This window comes from Oncorhynchus nerka, linkage group LG27 (genome assembly GCF_034236695.1).
Source record: "Oncorhynchus nerka isolate Pitt River linkage group LG27, Oner_Uvic_2.0, whole genome shotgun sequence".
Lineage (NCBI taxonomy): Eukaryota > Metazoa > Chordata > Actinopteri > Salmoniformes > Salmonidae > Oncorhynchus > Oncorhynchus nerka.
This window is the reverse complement of record NC_088422.1, coordinates 98,001,981-98,028,757: the sequence shown is the minus strand read 5'-3', so window position 1 is coordinate 98,028,757 and position 26,777 is coordinate 98,001,981. Positions and strand designations below refer to the sequence as shown.

Genomic DNA, 26,777 nt, shown 5'->3' with positions numbered 1-26,777 from the left:
AATGTACCAGCATATACCTAACCTACTGATATAACGTACCAGCATATACCTAACCTACTGATATAACATACCAGCATATACCTAACCTACTGATATAACATACCAGCATATACCTAACCTACTGATATAATGTACCAGCATATACCTAACCTACTGATATAACATACCAGCATATACCTAACCTACTGATATACCTACCAGCATATACCTAACCTACTGATATAACGTACCAGCTACTGATATAACATACCAGCATAACCTAACCTACTGATATAACATACCAGCATATACCTAACCTACTGATATAACATACCAGCATATACCTAACCTACTGATATAACATACCAGCATATACCTAACCTACTGATATAATGTACCAGCATATACCTAACCTACTGATATAACGTACCAGCATATACCTAACCTACTGATATAACATACCAGCATATACCTAACCTACTGATATAATGTACCAGCATATACCTAACCTACTGATATAACAAGATAACGTACCAGCATATACCTAACCTACTGATATAATGTACCAGCATATACCTAACCTACTGATATAACGTACCAGCATATACCTAACCTACTGATATAATGTACCAGCATATACCTAACCTACTGATATAATGTACCAGCATATACCTAACCTACTGATATAACAAGGTAACGTACCAGCATATACCTAACCTACTGATATAACGTACCAGCATATACCTAACCTACTGATATAACATACCAGCATATACCTAACCTACTGATATAATGTACCAGCATATACCTAACCTACTGATATAACGTACCAGCATATACCTAACCTACTGATATAACGTACCAGCATATACCTAACCTACTGATATAACATACCAGCATATACCTAACCTACTGATATAACAAGGTAACGTACCAGCATATACCTAACCTATGATATAACCTAACCTACTGATATAACATACCAGCATATACCAAACCTACTGATATAACATACCAGCATATACCTAACCTACTGATATAATGTACCAGCATATACCTAACCCACTGATATAACGTACCAGCATATACCTAACCTACTGATATAACATACCAGCATATACCTAACCTACTGATATAACATACCAGCATATACCTAACCTACTGATATAACATACCAGCATACACCTAACCTACTGATATAACATACCAGCATATACCTAACTGATATAACATACCAGCATATACCTAAACTACTGATATAATGTACCAGCATATACCTAACCTACTGATATAACGTACCAGCATATACCTAACCTACTGATATAACAAGGTAACGTACCAGCATATACCTAACCTACTGATATAATGTTCCAGCATATACCTAACCTACTGATATATAACGTACCAGCATATACCTAACCTACTGATATAACAAGGTAACGTACCAGCATATACCTAACCTACTGATATAATGTACCAGCATATACCTAACCTACTGATATAACAAGGTAACGTACCAGCATATACCTAACCTACTGATATAAACCAGCATATACCTAACCACTGATATAATGTACCAGCATATACCTAACCTACTGATATAATGTACCAGCATATACCTAACCTACTGATATAACGTACCAGCATATACCTAACCTACTGATATAAAGGTACCAGCATATACCTAACCTACTGATATAATACCAGCATATACCTAACCTACTGATATAATAACGTACCAGCATATACCTAACCTACTGATATAATGTACCAGCATATACCTAACCTACTGATATAATGTACCAGCATATACCTAACCTACTACCAGCATATACCTAACCTACTGATATAACGTACCAGCATATACCTAACCTACTGATATAACAAGGTACCAGCATATACCTAACCTACTGATATAACATACCAGCATATACCTAACCTACTGATATAACATACCAGCATATACCTAACCTACTGATATAATGTACCAGCATATACCTAACCTACTGATATAACTACCAGCATATATAACCTACTGATATAACATACCAGCATATACCTAACCTACTGATATAACATACCAGCATATACCTAACCTACTGATATAACATACCAGCATATACCTAACCTACTGATATAAATGTACCAGCATATACCTAACCTACTGATATAACATACCAGCATATACCTAACCTACTGATATAACGTACCAGCATATACCTAACCTACTGATATAATGTACCAGCATATACCTAAACTGATATAACGTACCAGCATATACCTAACCTACTGATATAATGTACCAGCATATACCTAACCTACTGATATAACGTACCAGCATATACCTAACCTACTGATATAACATACCAGCATATACCTAACCTACTGATATAATGTACCAGCATATACCTAACCTACTGATATAACAAGATAACGTACCAGCATATACCTAACCTACTGATATAATGTACCAGCATATACCTAACCTACTGATATAACGTACCGGCATATACCTAACCTACTGATATAACATACCAGCATATACCTAACCTACTGATATAACATACCAGCATATACCTAACCTACTGATATAATGTACCAGCATATACCTAACCTACTGATATAACGTACCAGCATATACCTAACCTACTGATATAATGTACCAGCATATACCTAACCTACTGATATAACGTACCAGCATATACCTAACCTACTGATATAACATACCAGCATATACCTAACCTACTGATATAACATACCAGCATATACCTAACCTACTGATATAACATACCAGCATATACCTAACCTACTGATATAACATACCAGCATATACCTAACCTACTGATATAACATACCAGCATATACCTAACCTACTGATATATACCAGCATATACCTAACCTACTGATATATAACGTACCAGCATATACCTAACCTACTGATATAACGTACCAGCATATACCTAACCTACTGATAACATACCAGCATATACCTAACCTACTGATATAACATGTACCAGCATATACCTAACCTACTGATATAATAACGTACCAGCATATACCTAACCTACTGATATAATGTACCAGCATATACCTAACCTACTGATATAACAGCATATACCTAACCTACTGATATACCAGCATATACCTAACCTACTGATATAATGTACCAGCATATACCTAACCTACTGATATAACAAGGTAACGTACCAGCATATACCTAACCTACTGATATAACAAGGTAACGTACCAGCATATACCTAACCTACTGATATAACATACCAGCATATACCTAACCTACTGATATAACATACCAGCATATACCTAACCTACTGATATAGCATATACCTAACCTACTGATATAATGTACCAGCATATACCTAACCTACTGATATAACATACCAGCATATACCTAACCTACTGATATAACAAGGTAACGTACCAGCATATACCTAACCTACTGATATAACATACCAGCATATACCTAACCTACTGATATAACATACCAGCATATACCTAACCTACTGATATAACATACCAGCATATACCTAACCTACTGATATAATGTACCAGCATATACCTAACCTACTGATATAACGTACCAGCATATACCTAACCTACTGATATAACATACCAGCATATACCTAACCTACTGATATAACATACCAGCATATACCTAACCTACTGATATAACATACCAGCATATACCTAACCTACTGATATAACATACCAGCATATACCTAACCTACTGATATAACATACCAGCATATACCTAACCTGATATACTGTACCATATAACCTAACCTACTGATATAACGTACCAGCATATACCTAACCTACTGATATAACAAGGTAATGTACCAGCATATACCTAACCTACTGATATAACATACCAGCATATACCTAACCTACTGATATAACATACCAGCATATACCTAACCTACTGATATAACAAGGTAACGTACCAGCATATACCTAACCTACTGATATAATGTACCAGCATATACCTAACCTACTGATATAACAAGGTAACGTACCAGCATATACCTAACCTACTGATATAATGTACCAGCATATACCTAACCTACTGATATAATGTACCAGCATATACCTAACCTACTGATATAATGTACCAGCATATACCTAACCTACTGATATAACATACCAGCATATACCTAACCTACTGATATAACGTACCAGCATATACGTAACCTACTGATATAACGTACCAGCATATACCTAACCTACTGATATAACGTACCAGCATATACCTAACCTACTGATATAACGTACCAGCATATACCTAACCTACTGATAGAATGTACCAGCATATACCTAACCTACTGATATAATGTACCAGCATATACCTAACCTACTGATATAACGTACCAGCATATACCTAACTGATATAACAATAACGTACCAGCATATACCTAACCTACTGATATAACATACCAGCATATACCTAACCTACTGATATAACATACCAGCATATACCTAACCTACTGATATAATAACATACATATACCTAACCTACTGATATAACATATAGCATATACCTAACCTACTGATATAACATACCAGCATATACCTAACCTACTGATATAACATACCAGCATATACCTAACCTACTGCATATAACCTACTGATATAATGTACCAGCATATACCTAACCTACTGATATAACGTACCAGCATATACCTAACCTACTGATATAACGTACCAGCATATACCTAACCTACTGATATAACATATAAGACTGATATACCAGCATATACCTAACCTACTGATATAATGTACCAGCATATACCTAACCTACTGATATAACGTACCAGCATATACCTAACCTACTGATATAACATACCAGCATATACCTAACCTACTGATATAATGTACCAGCATATACCTAACCTACTGATATAACAAGATAACGTACCAGCATATACCTAACCTACTGATATAATGTACCAGCATATACCTAACCTACTGATATACCAGCATATACCTAACCTACTGATATAACATACCAGCATATACCTAACCTACTGATATAACATACCAGCATATACCTAACCTACTGATATAATGTACCAGCATATACCTAACCTACTGATATAACGTACCAGCATATACCTAACCTACTGATATAATGTACCAGCATATACCTAACCTACTGATATAACGTACCAGCATATACCTAACCTACTGATATAACATACCAGCATACACCTAATCTACTGATATAACATACCAGCATATACCTAACCTACTGATATAACATACCAGCATATACCTAACCTACTGATATAACATACCAGCATATACCTAACCTACTGATATAACATACCAGCATATACCTAACCTACTGATATAATGTACCAGCATATACCTAACCTACTGATATAACGTACCAGCATATACCTAACCTACTGATATAACATACCAGCATATACCTAACCTACTGATATAATGTACCAGCATATACCTAACCTACTGATATAACAAGATAACGTACCAGCATATACCTAACCTACTGATATAATGTACCAGCATATACCTAACCTACTGACGTACCAGCATATACCTAACCTAATAACAAGGTAGCGTACCAGCATATACCTAACCTACTGATATAACAATAACGTACCAGCATATACCTAACCTACTGATATAATGTACCAGCATATACCTAACCTACTGATATAACATACCAGCATATACCTAACCTACTGATATAACATACCAGCATATACCTAACCTACTGATATAACGTACCAGCATATACCTAACCTACTGATATAATGTACCAGCATATACCTAACCTACCAGCATATACCTAACCTACTGATATAACATACCAGCATATACCTAACCTACTGATATAACAATAACGTACCAGCATATACCTAACCTACTGATATAACATACCAGCATATACCTAACCTACTGATATAACATACCAGCATATACCTAACCTACTGATATAACGTACCAGCATATAATGTACCAGCATATACCTAACTACTGATATAACTGATATAACCACTGATACCAGCATATACCTAACCTACTGATATAACGTACCAGCATATACCTAACCTACTGATATAACATACCAGCATATACCTAACCTACTGATATGTACCAGCATATACCTAACCTACTGATATAATGTACCAGCATATACCTAACCTACTGATATAATGTAGCAGCATATACCTAACCTACTGATATAACATACCAGCATATACCTAACCTACTGATATAACAAGGTAACGTACCAGCATATACCTAACCTACTGATATAACATACCAGCATATACCTAACCTACTGATATAACATACCAGCATATACCTAACCTACTGATATAACATACCAGCATATACCTAACCTACTGATATAACATACCAGCATATACCTAACCTACTGATATAACATACCAGCATATACCTAACCTACTGATATAACGTACCAGCATATACCTAACCTACTGATATAACGTACCAGCATATACCTAACCTACTGATATAACATACCAGCATATACCTAACCTACTGATATAATGTACCAGCATATACCTAACCTACTGATATAGCATATACCTAACCTACTGATATAATGTACCAGCATATACCTAACCTACTGATATAACGTACCAGCATATACCTAACCTACTGATATAACAATAACGTACCAGCATATACCTAACCTACTGATATAATGTACCAGCATATACCTAACCTACTGATATATAACGTACCAGCATATACCTAACCTACTGATATAACAAGGTAACGTACCAGCATATACCTAACCTACTGATATAACAAGGTAACGTACCAGCATATACCTAACCTACTGATATAACATACCAGCATATACCTAACCTACTGATATAACGTACCAGCATATACCTAACCTACTGATATAATGTACCAGCATATACCTAACCTACTGATATAACGTACCAGCATATACCTAACCTACTGATATAACATACCAGCATATACCTAACCTACTGATATAACAAGGTAACGTACCAGCATATACCTAACCTACTGATATAACATACCAGCATATACCAAACCTACTGATATAACATACCAGCATATACCTAACCTACTGATATAACCTAACCCACTGATATAACGTACCAGCATATACCTAACCTACTGATATAACATACCAGCATATACCTAACCTACTGATATAACATACCAGCATATACCTAACCTACTGATATAACATACCAGCATACACCTAACCTACTGATATAACATACCAGCATATACCTAACCTACTGATATAACATACCAGCATATACCTAAACTACTGATATAATGTACCAGCATATACCTAACCTACTGATATAACGTACCAGCATATACCTAACCTACTGATATAACAAAGTAACGTACCAGCATATACCTAACCTACTGATATAATGTTCCAGCATATACCTAACCTACTGATATAACAAGGTAACGTACCAGCATATACCTAACCTACTGATATAAGGTAAACCAGCATATACCTAACCTACTGATATAATGTACCAGCATATACCTAACCTACTGATATATAACGTACCAGCATATACCTAACCTACTGATATAATGTACCAGCATATACCTAACCTACTGATATAATGTACCAGCATATACCTAACCTACTGATATAATGTACCAGCATATACCTAACCTACTGATATAATGTACCAGCATATACCTAACCTACTGATATAATGTACCAGCATATATCTAACCTACTGATATAATGTACCAGCATATACCTAACCTACTGATATAATACCAGCATATACCTAACCTACTGATATATAACGTACCAGCATATACCTAACCTACTGATATAACATACCAGCATATACCTAACCTACTGATATAACATACCAGCATATACCTAACCTACTGATATAACATACCAGCATATACCTAACCTACTGATATAACATACCAGCATATACCTACCCTACTGATATAATGTACCAGCATATACCTAACCTACTGATATAACATACCAGCATATACCTAACCTACTGATATAACATACCAGCATATACCTAACCTACTGATATAACATACCAGCATATACCTAACCTACTGATATAACATACCAGCATATACCTAACCTACTGATATAATGTACCAGCATATACCTAACCTACTGATATAACGTACCAGCATATACCTAACCTACTGATATAACGTACCAGCATATACCTAACCTACTGATATAATGTACCAGCATATACCTAACCTACTGATATAACGTACCAGCATATACCTAACCTACTGATATAACATGTACCAGCATATACCTAACCTACTGATATAACGTACCAGCATATACCTAACCTACTGATATAACATACCAGCATATACCTAACCTACTGATATAATGTACCAGCATATACCTACTGATATAACAAGATAATACCAGCATATACCTAACCTACTGATATAATGTACCAGCATATACCTAACCTACTGATATAACGTACCAGCATATACCTAACCTACTGATAGAACGTACCAGCATATACCTAACCTACTGATATAACAAGGTACCAGCATATACCTAACCTACTGATATAACAAGGTAACGTACCAGCATATACCTAACCTACTGATATAACAAGGTAATGTACCAGCATATACCTAACCTACTGATATAACATACCAGCATATACCTAACCTACTGATATAACGTACCAGCATATACCTAACCTACTGATATAACGTACCAGCATATACCTAACCTACTGATATAATGTAGCAGCATATACCTAACCTACTGATATAATGTAGCAGCATATACCTAACCTACTGATATAACATACCAGCATATACCTAACCTAAGGTAACGTACCAGCATATACCTAACCTACTGATATAACATACCAGCATATACCAAACCTACTGATATAACATACCAGCATATACCTAACCTACTGATATAATGTACCAGCATATACCTAACCCACTGATATAACGTACCAGCATATACCTAACCTACTGATATAACATACCAGCATATACCTAACCTACTGATATAACATACCAGCATATACCTAACCTACTGATATAACATACCAGCATATACCTAACCTACTGATATAACATACCAGCATATACCTAACCTACTGATATAATGTACCAGCATATACCTAACCTACTGATATAAATACCAGCATATACCTAACCTACTGATATAAACGTACCAGCATATACCTAACCTACTGATATAACAAGATATAACAAGTACCAGCATATACCTAACCTACTGATATAACGTACCAGCATATACCTAACCTACTGATATAACCTAATAACGTACCAGCATATACCTAACCTACTGATATAACATACCAGCATATACCTAACCTACTGATATAATGTACCAGCATATACCTAACCTACTGATATAACAAGGTAACGTACCAGCATATACCTAACCTACTGATATAACAAGGTAACGTACCAGCATATACCTAACCTACTGATATAACATACCAGCATATACCTAACCTACTGATATAATGTACCAGCATATACCTAACCTACTGATATAACAAGATAACGTACCAGCATATACCTAACCTACTGATATAATGTACCAGCATATACCTAACCTACTGATATAACGTACCAGCATATACCTAACCTACTGATATAATGTACCAGCATATACCTAACCTACTGATATAACGTACCAGCATATACCTAACCTACTGATATAATGTACCAGCATATACCTAACCTACTGATATAACGTACCAGCATATACCTAACCTACTGATATAACATACCAGCATATACCTAACCTACTGATATAACATACCAGCATATACCTAACCTACTGATATAACATACCAGCATATACCTAACCTACTGATATAACATACCAGCATATACCTAACCTACTGATATAACATACCAGCATATACCTAACCTACTGATATAACATACCAGCATATACCTAACCTACTGATATAACATACCAGCATATACCTAACCTACTGATATAATGTACCAGCATATACCTAACCTACTGATATAACGTACCAGCATATACCTAACCTACTGATATAACATACCAGCATATACCTAACCTACTGATATAATGTACCAGCATATACCTAACCTACTGATATAACGTACCAGCATATACCTAACCTACTGATATAACATACCAGCATATACCTAACCTACTGATATAATGTACCGCATATACCTAACCTACTGATATAACAATAACGTACCAGCATATACCTAACCTACTGATATAACGTACCAGCATATACCTAACCTACTGATATAATGTACCAGCATATACCTAACCTACTGATATATAATGTACCAGCATATACCTAACCTACTGATATAATACCACATATACCTAACCTACTGATATAACGTACCAGCATATACCTAACCTACTGATATAATGTACCAGCATATACCTAACCTACTGATATAACGTACCAGCATATACCTAACCTACTGATATAATGTACCAGCATATACCTAACCTACTGATATAACGTACCAGCATATACCTAACCTACTGATATAACATACCAGCATACACCTAATCTACTGATATAACATACCAGCATATACCTAACCTACTGATATAACATACCAGCATATACCTAACCTACTGATATAACATACCAGCATATACCTAACCTACTGATATAATGTACCAGCATATACCTAACCTACTGATATAATGTACCAGCATATACCTAACCTACTGATATAACGTACCAGCATATACCTAACCTACTGATATAACATAGCAGCATATACCTAACCTACTGATATAATGTACCAGCATATACCTAACCTACTGATATAACAAGATAACGTACCAGCATATACCTAACCTACTGATATAATGTACCAGCATATACCTAACCTACTGATATAACGTACCGGCATATACCTAACCTACTGATATAACAAGGTAACGTACCAGCATATACCTAACCTACTGATATAACAAGGTAACGTACCAGCATATACCTAACCTACTGATATATAATGTACCAGCATATACCTAACCTACTGATATAACATACCAGCATATACCTAACCTACTGATATAACGTACCAGCATATACCTAACCTACTGATATAATGTACCAGCATATACCTAACCTACTGATATAACGTAGCAGCATATACCTAACCTACTGATATAACGTACCAGCATATACCTAACCTACTGATATAACAAGGTAACGTACCAGCATATACCTAACCTACTGATATAACATACCAGCATATACCAAACCTACTGATATAACATACCAGCATATACCTAACCTACTGATATAATGTACCAGCATATACCTAACCCACTGATATAACGTACCAGCATATACCTAACCTACTGATATAACGTACCAGCATATACCTAACCTACTGATATAACATACCAGCATATACCTAACCTACTGATATAACATACCAGCATATACCTAACCTACTGATATAACATACCAGCATATACCTAACCTACTGATATAACATACCAGCATACACCTAACCTACTGATATAACATACCAGCATATACCTAACCTACTGATACCAGCATACACCTAACCTACTGATATAACATACCAGCATATACCTAACCTACTGATATAACAAGGTAACGTACCAGCATATACCTAACCTACTGATATAATGTTCCAGCATATACCTAACCTACTGATATAACGTACCAGCATATACCTAACCTACTGATATAACATACCAGCATATACCTAACCTACTGATATAATGTACCAGCATATACCTAACCTACTGATATAATGTACCAGCATATACCTAACCTACTGATATAACAATAACGTACCAGCATATACCTAACCTACTGATATAATGTACCAGCATATACCTAACCTACTGATATAATGTACCAGCATATACCTAACCTACTGATATAATGTACCAGCATATACCTAACCTACTGATATAACGTACCAGCATATACCTAACCTACTGATATAATGTACCAGCATATACCTAACCTACTGATATAACGTACCAGCATATACCTAACCTACTGATATAACGTACCAGCATATACCTAACCTACTGATATAACATACCAGCATACACCTAATCTACTGATATAACATACCAGCATATACCTAACCTACTGATATAACATACCAGCATATACCTAACCTACTGATATAACATACCAGCATATACCTAACCTACTGATATAACATACCAGCATATACCTAACCTACTGATATAACGTACCAGCATATACCTAACCTACTGATATAACGTACCAGCATATACCTAACCTACTGATATAACATAGCAGCATATACCTAACCTACTGATATAATGTACCAGCATATACCTAACCTACTGATATAACAAGATAACGTACCAGCATATACCTAACCTACTGATATAATGTACCAGCATATACCTAACCTACTGATATAACGTACCGGCATATACCTAACCTACTGATATAACAAGGTAACGTACCAGCATATACCTAACCTACTGATATAACAAGGTAACGTACCAGCATATACCTAACCTACTGATATAACAAGGTAATGTACCAGCATATACCTAACCTACTGATATAACATACCAGCATATACCTAACCTACTGATATAACGTACCAGCATATACCTAACCTACTGATATAATGTACCAGCATATACCTAACCTACTGATATAACGTAGCAGCATATACCTAACCTACTGATATAACGTACCAGCATATACCTAACCTACTGATATAACAAGGTAACGTACCAGCATATACCTAACTACTGATATAACTGCATATACCAAACCTATGATATAATGTACCAGCATATACCTAACCTACTGATATAATGTACCAGCATATACCTAACCTACTGATATAACATACCAGCATATACCTAACCTACTGATATAACATACCAGCATATACCTAACCTACTGATATAACATACCAGCATATACCTAACCTACTGATATAACATACCAGCATATACCTAACCTACTGATATAACATACCAGCATATACCTAACCTACTGATATAACATACCAGCATATACCTAACCTACTGATATAACATACCAGCATATACCTAACCTACTGATATAATGTACCAGCATATACCTAACCTACTGATATAATGTACCAGCATATACCTAACCTACTGATATAATGTACCAGCATATACCTAACCTACTGATATAACAAGGTAACGTACCAGTATATACCTAACCTACTGATATAACAAGGTAACGTACTAGCATATACCTAACCTACTGATATAACGTACCAGCATATACCTAACCTACTGATATAATATACCAGCAGATACCTAACCTACTGATATAACGTACCAGCATATACCTAACCTACTGATATAACGTACCAGCATATACCTAACCTACTGATATAACATACCAGCATATACCTAACCTACTGATATAATGTACCAGCATATACCTAACCTACTGATATAACAAGATAACGTACCAGCATATACCTAACCTACTGATATAATGTACCAGCATATACCTAACCTACTGATATAACGTACCAGCATATACCTAACCTACTGATATAACGTACCAGCATATACCTAACCTACTGATATAACATACCAGCATATACCTAACCTACTGATATAACATACCAGCATATACCTAACCTACTGATATAACATACCAGCATATACCTAACCTACTGATATAACATACCAGCATATACCTAACCTACTGATATAACATACCAGCATATACCTAACCTACTGATATAACGTACCAGCATATACCTAACCTACTGATATAACGTACCAGCATATACCTAACCTACTGATATAACATACCAGCATATACCTAACCTACTGATATAATGTACCAGCATATACCTAACCTACTGATATAACAAATAACGTACCAGCATATACCTAACCTACTGATATAAACTGATATAACCAGCATATACCTAACCTACTGATATAACGTACCAGCATATACCTAACCTACTGATAGAACGTACCAGCATATACCTAACCTACTGATATAACAAGGTAATGTACCAGCATATACCTAACCTACTGATATAACATACCAGCATATACCTAACCTACTGATATAACGTACCAGCATATACCTAACCTACTGATATAATGTACCAGCATATACCTAACCTACTGATATAATATAGCAGCATATACCTAACCTACTGATATAATGTACCAGCATATACCTAACCTACTGATATAACAAGATAACGTACCAGCATATACCTAACCTACTGATATAATGTACCAGCATATACCTAACCTACTGATATAACGTACCAGCATATACCTAACCTACTGATATAACCAGCATACCAGCTACTGATATATACCAGCATATACCTAACCTACTGATATAACATACCAGCATATACCTAACCTACTGATATAACATACCAGCATATACCTAACCTACTGATATAACATACCAGCATATACCTAACCTACTGATATAATGTACCAGCATATACCTAACCTACTGATATAACGTACCAGCATATACCTAACCTACTGATATAACCAGCATATACCTAACCTACTGATATAATGTACCAGCATATACCTAACCTACTGATATAACAATAACGTACCAGCATATACCTAACCTACTGATATAATGTACCACCAGCATATACCTAACCTACTGATATAACAAGGTAACGTACCAGCATATACCTAACCTACTGATATAACAATAACGTACCAGCATATACCTAACCTACTGATATATAATGTACCAGCATATACCTAACCTACTGATATAACATACCAGCATATACCTAACCTACTGATATAATGTACCAGCATATACCTAACCTACTGATATAATGTACCAGCATATACCTAACCTACTACCAGCATATACCTAACCTACTGATATAACGTACCAGCATATACCTAACCTACTGATATAACAAGGTAACGTACCAGCATATACCTAACCTACTGATATAACATACCAGCATATACCAAACCTACTGATATAACATACCAGCATATACCTAACCTACTGATATAATATATACCTAACTACTGATATAACGTACCAGCATATACCTAACCTACTGATATAACGTACCAGCATATACCTAACCTACTGATATAACATACCAGCATATACCTAACCTACTGATATAACATACCAGCATACACCTAACCTACTGATATAACATACCAGCATATACCTAACCTACTGATATAACATACCAGCATATAACTAAACTACTGATATAATGTACCAGCATATACCTAACCTACTGATATAACGTACCAGCATATACCTAACCTACTGATATAACAAGGTAACGTACCAGCATATACCTAACCTACTGATATAATGTACCAGCATATACCTAACCTACTGATATAACAAGGTAACGTACCAGCATATACCTAACCTACTGATATAACGTACCAGCATATACCTAACCTACTGATATAACATACCAGCATATACCTAACCTACTGATATATATAACGTACCAGCATATACCTAACTACTGATATAATGTACCAGCATATACCTAACTACTGATATAATGTACCAGCATATATAACCTACTGATATAACGTACCAGCATATACCTAACCTACTGATATAACAAGGTAATACCAGCATATACCTAACCTACTGATATAACAAGGTAACGTACCAGCATATACCTAACCTACTGATATAACAAGTACCAGCATATACCTAACCTACTGATATAACATACCAGCATATACCTAACCTACTGATATAATGTACCAGCATATACCTAACCTACTGATATAATGTAGTTCCCAGCATATACCTAACCTACTGATATAACGTACCAGCATATACCTAACCTACTGATATAATAATGTTAAATGTACAGCATATACCTAACCTACTGATATAACGTACCAGCATATACCTAACCTACTGATATAACAAGGTAACGTACCAGCATATACCTAACCTACTGATATAACATACCAGCATATACCTAACCTACTGATATAACATACCAGCATATACCTAACCTACTGATATAACATACCAGCATATACCTAACCTACTGATATAATGTACCAGCATATACCTAACCTACTGATATAACATACCAGCATATACCTAACCTACTGATATAACATACCAGCATATACCTAACCTACTGATATAATGTACCAGCATATACCTAACCTACTGATATATAACGTACCAGCATATACCTAACCTACTGATATAATGTACCAGCATATACCTAACCTACTACTGCATATACCTAACCTACTGATATAACAAGGTAACGTACCAGCATATACCTAACCTACTGATATAACAAGATAATGTACCAGCATATACCTAACCTACTGATATAACGTACCAGCATATACCTAACCTACTGATATAACATACCAGCATATACCTAACCTACTGATATAATGTACCAGCATATACCTAACCTACTGATATAACAAGATAACGTACCAGCATATACCTAACCTACTGATATAATGTACCAGCATATACCTAACCTACTGATATAACTTACCGGCATATACCTAACCTACTGATATAACATACCAGCATATACCTAACCTACTGATATAATGTACCAGCATATACCTAACCTACTGATATAATGTACCAGCATATACCTAACCTACTGATATAATGTACCAGCATATACCTAACCTACTGATATAACGTACCAGCATATACCTAACCTACTGATATAACATACCAGCATATACCTAACCTACTGATATAACATACCAGCATATACCTAACCTACTGATATAACATACCAGCATATACCTAACCTACTGATATAACATACCAGCATATACCTAACCTACTGATATAACATACCAGCATATACCTAACCTACTGATATAATGTACCAGCATATACCTAACCTACTGATATAACGTACCAGCATATACCTAACCTACTGATATAACATAGCAGCATATACCTAACCTACTGATATAATGTACCAGCATATACCTAACCTACTGATATAACAAGATAACGTACCAGCATATACCTAACCTACTGATATAATGTACCAGCATATACCTAACCTACTGATATAACGTACCAGCATATACCTAACCTACTGATATAACAAGGTAACGTACCAGCATATACCTAACCTACTGATATAACAAGGTAACGTACCAGCATATACCTAACCTACTGATATAATGTACCAGCATATACCTAACCTACTGATATAACATACCAGCATATACCTAACCTACTGATATAACGTACCAGCATATACCTAACCTACTGATATAATGTACCAGCATATACCTAACCTACTGATATAACGTACCAGCATATACCTAACCTACTGATATAACGTACCAGCATATACCTAACCTACTGATATAACAAGGTAACGTACCAGCATATACCTAACCTACTGATATAATGTACCAGCATATACCTAACCTACTGATATAACAAGGTAACATACCAGCATATACCTAACCTACTGATATAACATACCAGCATATACCTAACCTACTGATATAACGTACCAGCATATACCTAACCTACTGATATAATATACCAGCATATACCTAACCTACTGATATAACATACCAGCATATACCTAACCTACTGATATAACATACCAGCATATACCTAACCTACTGATATAATGTACCAGCATATACCTAACCTACTGATATAACGTACCAGCATATACCTAACCTACTGATATAACAGCATATACCTAACCTACTGATATAATACCAGCATAACCTACTGATATATAATACCAGCATATACCTAACCTACTGATATAATGTACCAGCATATACCTAACCTACTGATATAACGTACCAGCATATACCTAACCTACTGATATAACATACCAGCATATACCTAACCTACTGATATAATGTACCAGCATATACCTAACCTACTGATATATACCAGCATATACCTAACCTACTGATATAACCAGCATATACCTAACCTACTGATATAACGTACCAGCATATACCTAACCTACTGATATAATGTACCAGCATATACCTAACCTACTGATATAATATAACGTACCAGCATATACCTAACCTACTGATATAATGTACCAGCATATACCTAACCTACTGATATAATACCAGCATATACCTAACCTACTGATATAACAATGTACCAGCATATACCTAACCTACTGATATAACATACCAGCATATACCTAACCTACTGATATAACGTACCAGCATATACCTAACCTACTGATATAATGTACCAGCATATACCTAACCTACTGATATAACGTACCAGCATATACCTAACCTACTGATATAACGTACCAGCATATACCTACTGATATAACTACCAGCCTAAACTACTGATATAATGTACCAGCATATACCTAACCTACTGATATAACGTACCAGCATATACCTAACCTACTGATATAACATACCAGCATATACCTAACCTACTGATATAATGTACCAGCATATACCTAACCTACTGATATAACAAGGTAACGTACCAGCATATACCTAACCTACTGATATAATGTACCAGCATATACCTAACCTACTGATATAACGTACCAGCATATACCTAACCTACTGATATAACGTACCAGCATATACCTAACCTACTGATATAACATACCAGCATATACCTAACCTACTGATATAATGTACCAGCATATACCTAACCTACTGATATAATGTACCAGCATATACCTAACCTACTGATATAACATACCAGCATATACCTAACCTACTGATATAACAAGGTAACGTACTAGCATATACCTAACCTACTGATATAACGTACCAGCATATACCTAACCTACTGATATAATATACCAGCAGATACCTAACCTACTGATATAACGTACCAGCATATACCTAACCTACTGATATAACATACCAGCATATACCTAACCTACTGATATAACATACCAGCATATACCTAACCTACTGATATAATGTACCAGCATATACCTAACCTACTGATATAACGTACCAGCATATACCTAACCTACTGATATAACATACCAGCATATACCTAACCTACTGATATAACAAGGTAACGTACCAGCATATACCTAACCTACTGATATAACAAGGTAACGTACCAGCATATACCTAACCTACTGATATATAACGTACCAGCATATACCTAACCTACTGATATAACATACCAGCATATACCTAACCTACTGATATAATGTACCAGCATATACCTAACCTACTGATATATAATGTACCAGCATATACCTAACCTACTGATATACCAGCATATACCTAACCTACTGATATAACGTACCAGCATATACCTAACCTACTGATATAACATACCAGCATATACCTAACCTACTGATATAATGTACCAGCATATACCTAACCTACTGATATAATGTACCAGCATATACCTAACCTACTGATATAATGTACCAGCATATACCTAACCTACTGATATAACATACCAGCATATACCTAACCTACTGATATAACATACCAGCATATACCTAACCTACTGATATAACATACCAGCATATACCTAACCTACTGATATAACATACCAGCATATACCTAACCTACTGATATAACATACCAGCATATACCTAACCTACTGATATAACATACCAGCATATACCTAACCTACTGATATAACGTACCAGCATATACCTAACCTACTGATATAACATACCAGCATATACCTAACCTACTGATATAACATACCAGCATATACCTAACCTACTGATATAATGTACCAGCATATACCTAACCTACTGATATATAATACCAGCATATACCTAACCTACTGATATAATAACATATACCTACCAGCATATACCTAACCTACTGATATAATGTACCAGCATATACCCTGATATAACAGCATATACCTACTGATATAACGTACCAGCATATACCTAACCTACTGATATAACGTACCAGCATATACCTAACCTACTGATATAACATACCAGCATATACCTAACCTACTGATATAACATACCAGCATATACCTAACCTACTGATATAACATACCAGCATATACCTAACCTACTGATATAACATACCAGCATATACCTAACCTACTGATATAACAGCATATACCTAATACCAGCATATACCTAACCTACTGATATAACATACCAGCATATACCTAACCTACTGATATAATGTACCAGCATATACCTAACCTACTGATATAACATACCAGCATATACCTAACCTACTGATATAACATACCAGCATATACCTAACCTACTGATATAATGTACCAGCATATACCTAACCTACTGATATAACGTACCAGCATATACCTAACCTACTGATATAACAATATAATGTACCAGCATATACCTAACCTACTGATATAAACGTACCAGCATATACCTAACCTACTGATATAACAAGGTAATACCAGCATATACCTAACCTACTGATATAAGGTAATGTACCAGCATATACCTAACCTACTGATATAACATACCAGCATATACCTAACCTACTGATATATACCAGCATATACCTAACCTACTGATATAATGTACCAGCATATACCTACTGATATAAACCATATACCTAACCTACTGATATAACATACCAGCATATACCTAACCTACTGATATAACGTACCAGCATATACCTAACCTACTGATATAACATATACCAGCATATACCTAACCTACTGATATAACGTACCAGCATATACCTAACCTACTGATATAACAAGGTAATACCAGCATATACCTAACCTACTGATATAACAAGGTAATACCAGCATATACCTAACCTACTGATATAAATACCAGCATATACCTGGTACCAGCATATACCTAACCTACTGATATAACATACCAGCATATACCTAACCTACTGATATAACATACCAGCATATACCTAACCTACTGATATAATGTACCAGCATATACCTAACCTACTGATATAAACGTACCAGCATATACCTAACCTAACCTACTGATATAACATACCAGCATATACCTAACCTACTGATATAATGTACCAGCATATACCTAACCTACTGATATAACGTACCAGCATATACCTAACCTACTGATATAATGTACCAGCATATACCTAACCTACTGATATAACATACCAGCATATACCTAACCTACTGATATAACATACCAGCATATACCTAACCTACTGATATATACCAGCATATACCTAAGCTGATATAACTACTGATATACCAGCATAACCTAACCTACTGATATAACGTACCAGCATATACCTAACCTACTGATATAACATACCAGCATATACCTAACCTACTGATATAACATACCAGCATATACCTAACCTACTGATATAACATACCAGCATATACCTAACCTACTGATATAACATACCAGCATATACCTAACCTACTGATATAACATACCAGCATATACCTAACCTACTGATATAACAACCAGCATATACCAGCATATACCTAACCTACTGATATAATGTACCAGCATATACCAGCATATACCTAACCTACTGATATAACATACCAGCATATACCTAACCTACTGTAACATACCAGCATATACCTAACCTACTGATATAACGTACCAGCATATACCTAACCTACTGATATAACAAAGGTATACCAGCATATACCTAACCTACTGATATAATGTACCAGCATATACCTAACCAGCATATACCTAACTGATATAACGTACCAGCATATACCTAACCTACTGATATAACGTACCAGCATATACCTAAACTGATATAGAATGTACCAGCATATACCTAACCTACTGATATAACATACCAGCATATACCTAACCTACTGATATAACAAGGTAACGTACCAGCATATACCTAACCTACTGATATAACATACCAGCATATACCTAACCTACTGATATAACGTACCAGCATATACCTAACCTACTGATATAACATACCAGCATATTAACTGATATAACAGCATACCAGCATATACCTAACCTACTGATATAACATACCAGCATATACCTAACCTACTGTACCAGCATATACCTAACCTATTGATATAACATACCAGCATATACCTAACCTACTGATATAACAAGGTAACGTACCAGCATATACCTAACCTACTGATATAACGTATGTAGCATATACCTAATACTGATATAGCATATACCTAACCTACTGATAGAACGTACCAGCATATACCTAACCTACTGATAGAACGTACCAGCATATACGTAACCTACTGATATAACAACGTACCGGCATATACCTAACCTACTGATATAACAACGTACCGGCATAGTGATTCAGCGTCGAAGTATCTGGAATGTCTGTGGTCGATGATGACGAGGTCGTGGTGCTTTTCCTGGAAACACTCCAGCGCTGCCTCTGGCGTCCTCGCCACGTTACACCTGAAGTTGGCCTTCTCACACGCCCAGCAGAACCCATTATTCTGGCTGTCCTCTTTGGCAAATACTAACAGTACCTGTAAGGGGAGGGGTTAGGGGTTAAAGGTCAAATACTAACAGTGCCTGTAAGGGGAGAGGTTAAATGTCAAATACTAACAGTACCTGTAAGGGGAGAGGTTAGAGGTTAAAGGTCAAATACTAACAGTACCTGTAAGGGGAGAGGTTAGGGGTTAAAGGTCAAATACTAACAGTACCTGTAAGGGGAGAGGTTAGAGGTTAAAGGTCAAATACTAACTGTACCTGTAAGGGTAGAGGTTAAAGGTGAAATACTAACTGTACCTGTAAGGGGAGACACTGTGCGCACACACAACCACACACAGTCAGAGAGGGTACACATACACCCTCCTACCAAGCAGAATACTTTCACATAACCCCTTGCTTGCGTTAATCCATGGCTTTTAAGCGGCATCTAGGTTTCGCTGCGGCGCGCACACACACACACACACACACACACACACACACACACACACACACACAGAGAGAGAGAGAGAGAGAGAAGGCAGGTAGCTAGATGACTCACTGGGCCTAACAGACGTCATTGTGGACCAGTTGGCAGGAGACACAATCAATGTACAGAATGGGAAGTTTGTTCAGGAGTCTCACGGTTTGCATCACAACTGCAAAATTGAGTTAAAGGTACAAAGACGTCTCTCTGTTCACTTAAAGTCCAGGAGGCCAGGAGCTAGGAGACTAGGAGCTAGGAGGCCAGGAGCTAGGAGGCCAGGAGCTAGGAGGACAGGAGCTAGGAGGCTAGGAGGCCGGGAGCTAGGAGGCCGGGAGCTAGGAGGCCGGGAGCTAGGAGGCCAGGAGCTAGGAGGCCAGGAGGGGAGCTAGGAGGCCAGGAGGCTAGGAGCTAGGAGGCCAGGAGCTAGGAGGCCAGGAGGCCAGGAGCTAGGAGGCCAGGAGGCCAGGAGCTAGGAGGCCAGGAGCTAGGAGGCTAGGAGCTAGGAGGCCAGGAGCTAGGAGGCCAGGAGCTAGGAGGACAGGAGGCCAGGAGCTAGGAGGCTAGGAGCTAGGAGGCCAGGAGCTAGGAGGACAGGAGCTAGGAGGACAGGAGCTAGGAGGCCAGGAGCTAGGAGGACAGGAGGCCAGGAGCTAGGAGGCCAGGAGCTAGGAGGCTAGGAGGCCAGGAGCTAGGAGGACAGGAGGCCAGGAGCTAGGAGGACATGAGCTAGGAGGCCAGGAGCTAGGAGGACATGAGCTAGGAGGCTCGGAGCTAGGAGGCCAGGAGCTAGAAGCCAAGAGGCCAGGAGCTAGGAGGACAGGAGCTAGAAGCCAAGAGGCCAGGAGCTAGGAGGACAGGAGCTAGAAGCCAAGAGGACAGGAGATAGGAGGCTAGGAGCTAGGAGGCCAGGAGCTAGGAGGACAGGAGCTAGGAGGACATGAGCTAGGACAGGAGCTAGGAGACCAGGAGCTAGGAGGCCAGGAGCTAGGAGGCTAGGAGCTAGGAGGACAGGAGCTAGGAGGCCAAATATTTATCAAACACCTGTTTTTCATTGGCAATTGATGAGACTATAACAGACTAAATAGTCCCAGAAAATATTTACAAAAATTATTTTTCAGTTCACTAAAACAAGACAAAATTATCTTTGTGACTAAAATCTGACTACTAAGTCGACTGATTAACAGTTTTTGAAAAGATTGAAAGGTTTTTAGTAATAAGCACAATTAATATTAGCAGGACAGATGCAAAGCGCAGGTATAGTTCAGCAGTGGGAAGGATGCATCAAACCCAGCAGACACAGACTCAGCTGGTGAGCTGCAGGGGAGAAAGCCATGAGTGTGGGAAGACAGGCAGACTGGCTCCGCCTCCGATTATACCAATCTCGCAGGCGACTTTCTTAGTTCACCTTTTAGCTAATAACTAGCCATCACCAGCCTGCTAGTTAGCTACCCTTTGTCTGGAGCTGCTTCAGGAAATTAAAAACAATAGCAGCATTGAGTTTAATAGTAAAACAACAGTCTAGCTATGTTTTTCTCTCCCTTGCATAGGTTATAGAAAAGTAGGCTGAGTGAAATTATAGGCTAGCCCTCCCAGTTTTCCCTCTGCATTTCATATACAGGATCCTTAGCCAACGTAGCCAAGTCTCCTTCTTTTCCTCAGAGAAAACGTCTTGATTCGAGCCGGCGCTACGTTTGTTTTCTTTCTATAGTTAATTTCTTTAGGCTAAAACCTTGTTCAGTCCTGTTACCTCATTAACTAGCTATAGCTAACAACCTGGGGGCGTGTTCAGTTGGACGCAACGTTTAGATAGAAATACGCTATGAAGAATAAACATGCCGATCTGACATGTTGAATAAGGAATAACAACGGCTCTATTCAAGGAATTTCTATCTACAACGTTGGAGAAAGTTTTACAACTTGGCCTTGGAAACATTACCAGTAGCCTACTGAGTGTAGCCATGGTAATATTACCAGTAGCCTATTGAGCGTAGCCATGGTAACAATATATCTGACTGGGTTAATAACTCCTCTATATCTGACTGGGTTAATAACTCCTCTATATCTGACTGGGTTAATAACTCCTCTATATCTGACTGGGTTAATAACTACTCTATATCTGACTGGGGGAATAACTCCTCTGACTGGGTTAATAACTCCTCTATATCTGACTGGGTTAATAACTCCTCTATATCTGACTGGGTAAATAACTCCTCTATATCTGACTGGGTTAATAACTCCTCTATATCTGACTGGGTTAATAACTCCTCTATATCTGACTGGGGGAATAACTCCTCTATATCTGACTGGGTTAATAACTCCTCTATATCTGACTGGGTTAATAACTCCTCTATATCTGACTGGGTTAAAAACTCCTCTATATCTGACTGGGTTAATAACTCCTCTATATCTGACTGGGTTAATAACACCTCTATATCTGACTGGGTTAATAACTCCTCTATATCTGACTGGGTTAATAACTCCTCTATATCTGACTGAGTTAATAACCCCTCTATATCTGACTGGGTTAATAACTCCTCTATATCTGACTGGGTTAATAACTGCTCTATATCTGACTGGGTTAATAACTACTCTATATCTGACTGGGGGAATAACTCCTCTATATCTGACTGAGTTAATAACTCCTCTATATCTGACTGGGTTAATAACTCCTATATATCTGAATGGGTTAATTACTCCTCTATATCTGACTGGGTAAATAACTCCTCTTGTTACTACACTATATCTGACTGGGTTAATAACTCCTCTATATCTGACTGGGTTAATAACTCCTCTGACTGGGTTAATAACTCCTCTATATTTGACTGGGTTAATAACTCCTCTATATCTGACTGGGTTAATAACTCCTCTATATCTGACTGGGTTAATAACTCCTCTATATCTGACTGGGTAAATAACTCCTCTATATATGACTGGGTTAATAACTCCTCTATATCTGACTGGGTAAGTAACTCCTCTATATCTGACTGGGTTAATAACTCCTCTGACTGGGTTAATAACTCCTCTATATCTGACTGGGTTAATAACTCCTCTATATCTGACTGGGTTAATAACTCCTCTATATCTGACTGGGTTAATAACTCCTCTGACTGGGTTAATAACTCCTCTATATCTGACTGGGTAAGTAACTCCTCTATATCTGACTGGGTTAATAACTCCTCTATATCTGACTGGGTTAATAACTCCTCTATATCTGACTGGGTTAATAACTCCTCTATATCTGACTGGGTGAATAACTCCTCTATATCTGACTGGGTTAATAACTCCTCTATATCTGACTGGGTTAATAACCCCTCTATATCTGACTGGGTAAGTGACCCCTCTATATCTAACTGGGTTAATAACCCCTCTATATCTAACTGGGTTAATAACTCCTCTATATCTGAGTGGGTTAATAACCCCTCTATATCTGACTGGGTTAATAACTCCTCTATATCTGACTGGGTTAATAACTCCTCTATATCTGACTGGGTTAATAACCCCTCTATATCTGACTGGGTGAATAACTCCTCTATATCTGACTGGGTTAATAACTCCTCTATATCTGACTGGGTTAATAACTCCTCTATATCTGACTGGGTGAATAACTCCTCTTGTCACTACTCTATATCTGACTGGGGGAATAACTCCTCTGACTGGGTTAATAACTCCTCTATATCTGACTGGGTTAATAACTCCTCTATATCTGACTGGGTTAATAACTCCTCTATATCTGAATGGGTTAATTACTCCTCTATATCTGACTGGGTAAATAACTCCTCTTGTCACTACACTATATCTGACTGGGTTAATAACTCCTCTATATCTGACTGGGTTAATA

General features: G+C 36.8%; 1 protein-coding gene across 2 annotated transcripts in view; it reads right to left on the bottom strand.

The window, feature by feature from the left end:
* pde8a (phosphodiesterase 8A) overlaps window positions 1–26,777 on the bottom strand; it is a 266,783-nt gene that overhangs the window by 136,758 nt on the left and 103,248 nt on the right. For both annotated transcript variants that reach the window (XM_065012412.1, XM_065012413.1), the window contains one exon: window positions 22,321–22,511. In XM_065012412.1, coding sequence (XP_064868484.1) covers window positions 22,321–22,511 — 191 coding nt within the window. The remainder of the gene's footprint in view (window positions 1–22,320; window positions 22,512–26,777) is intronic.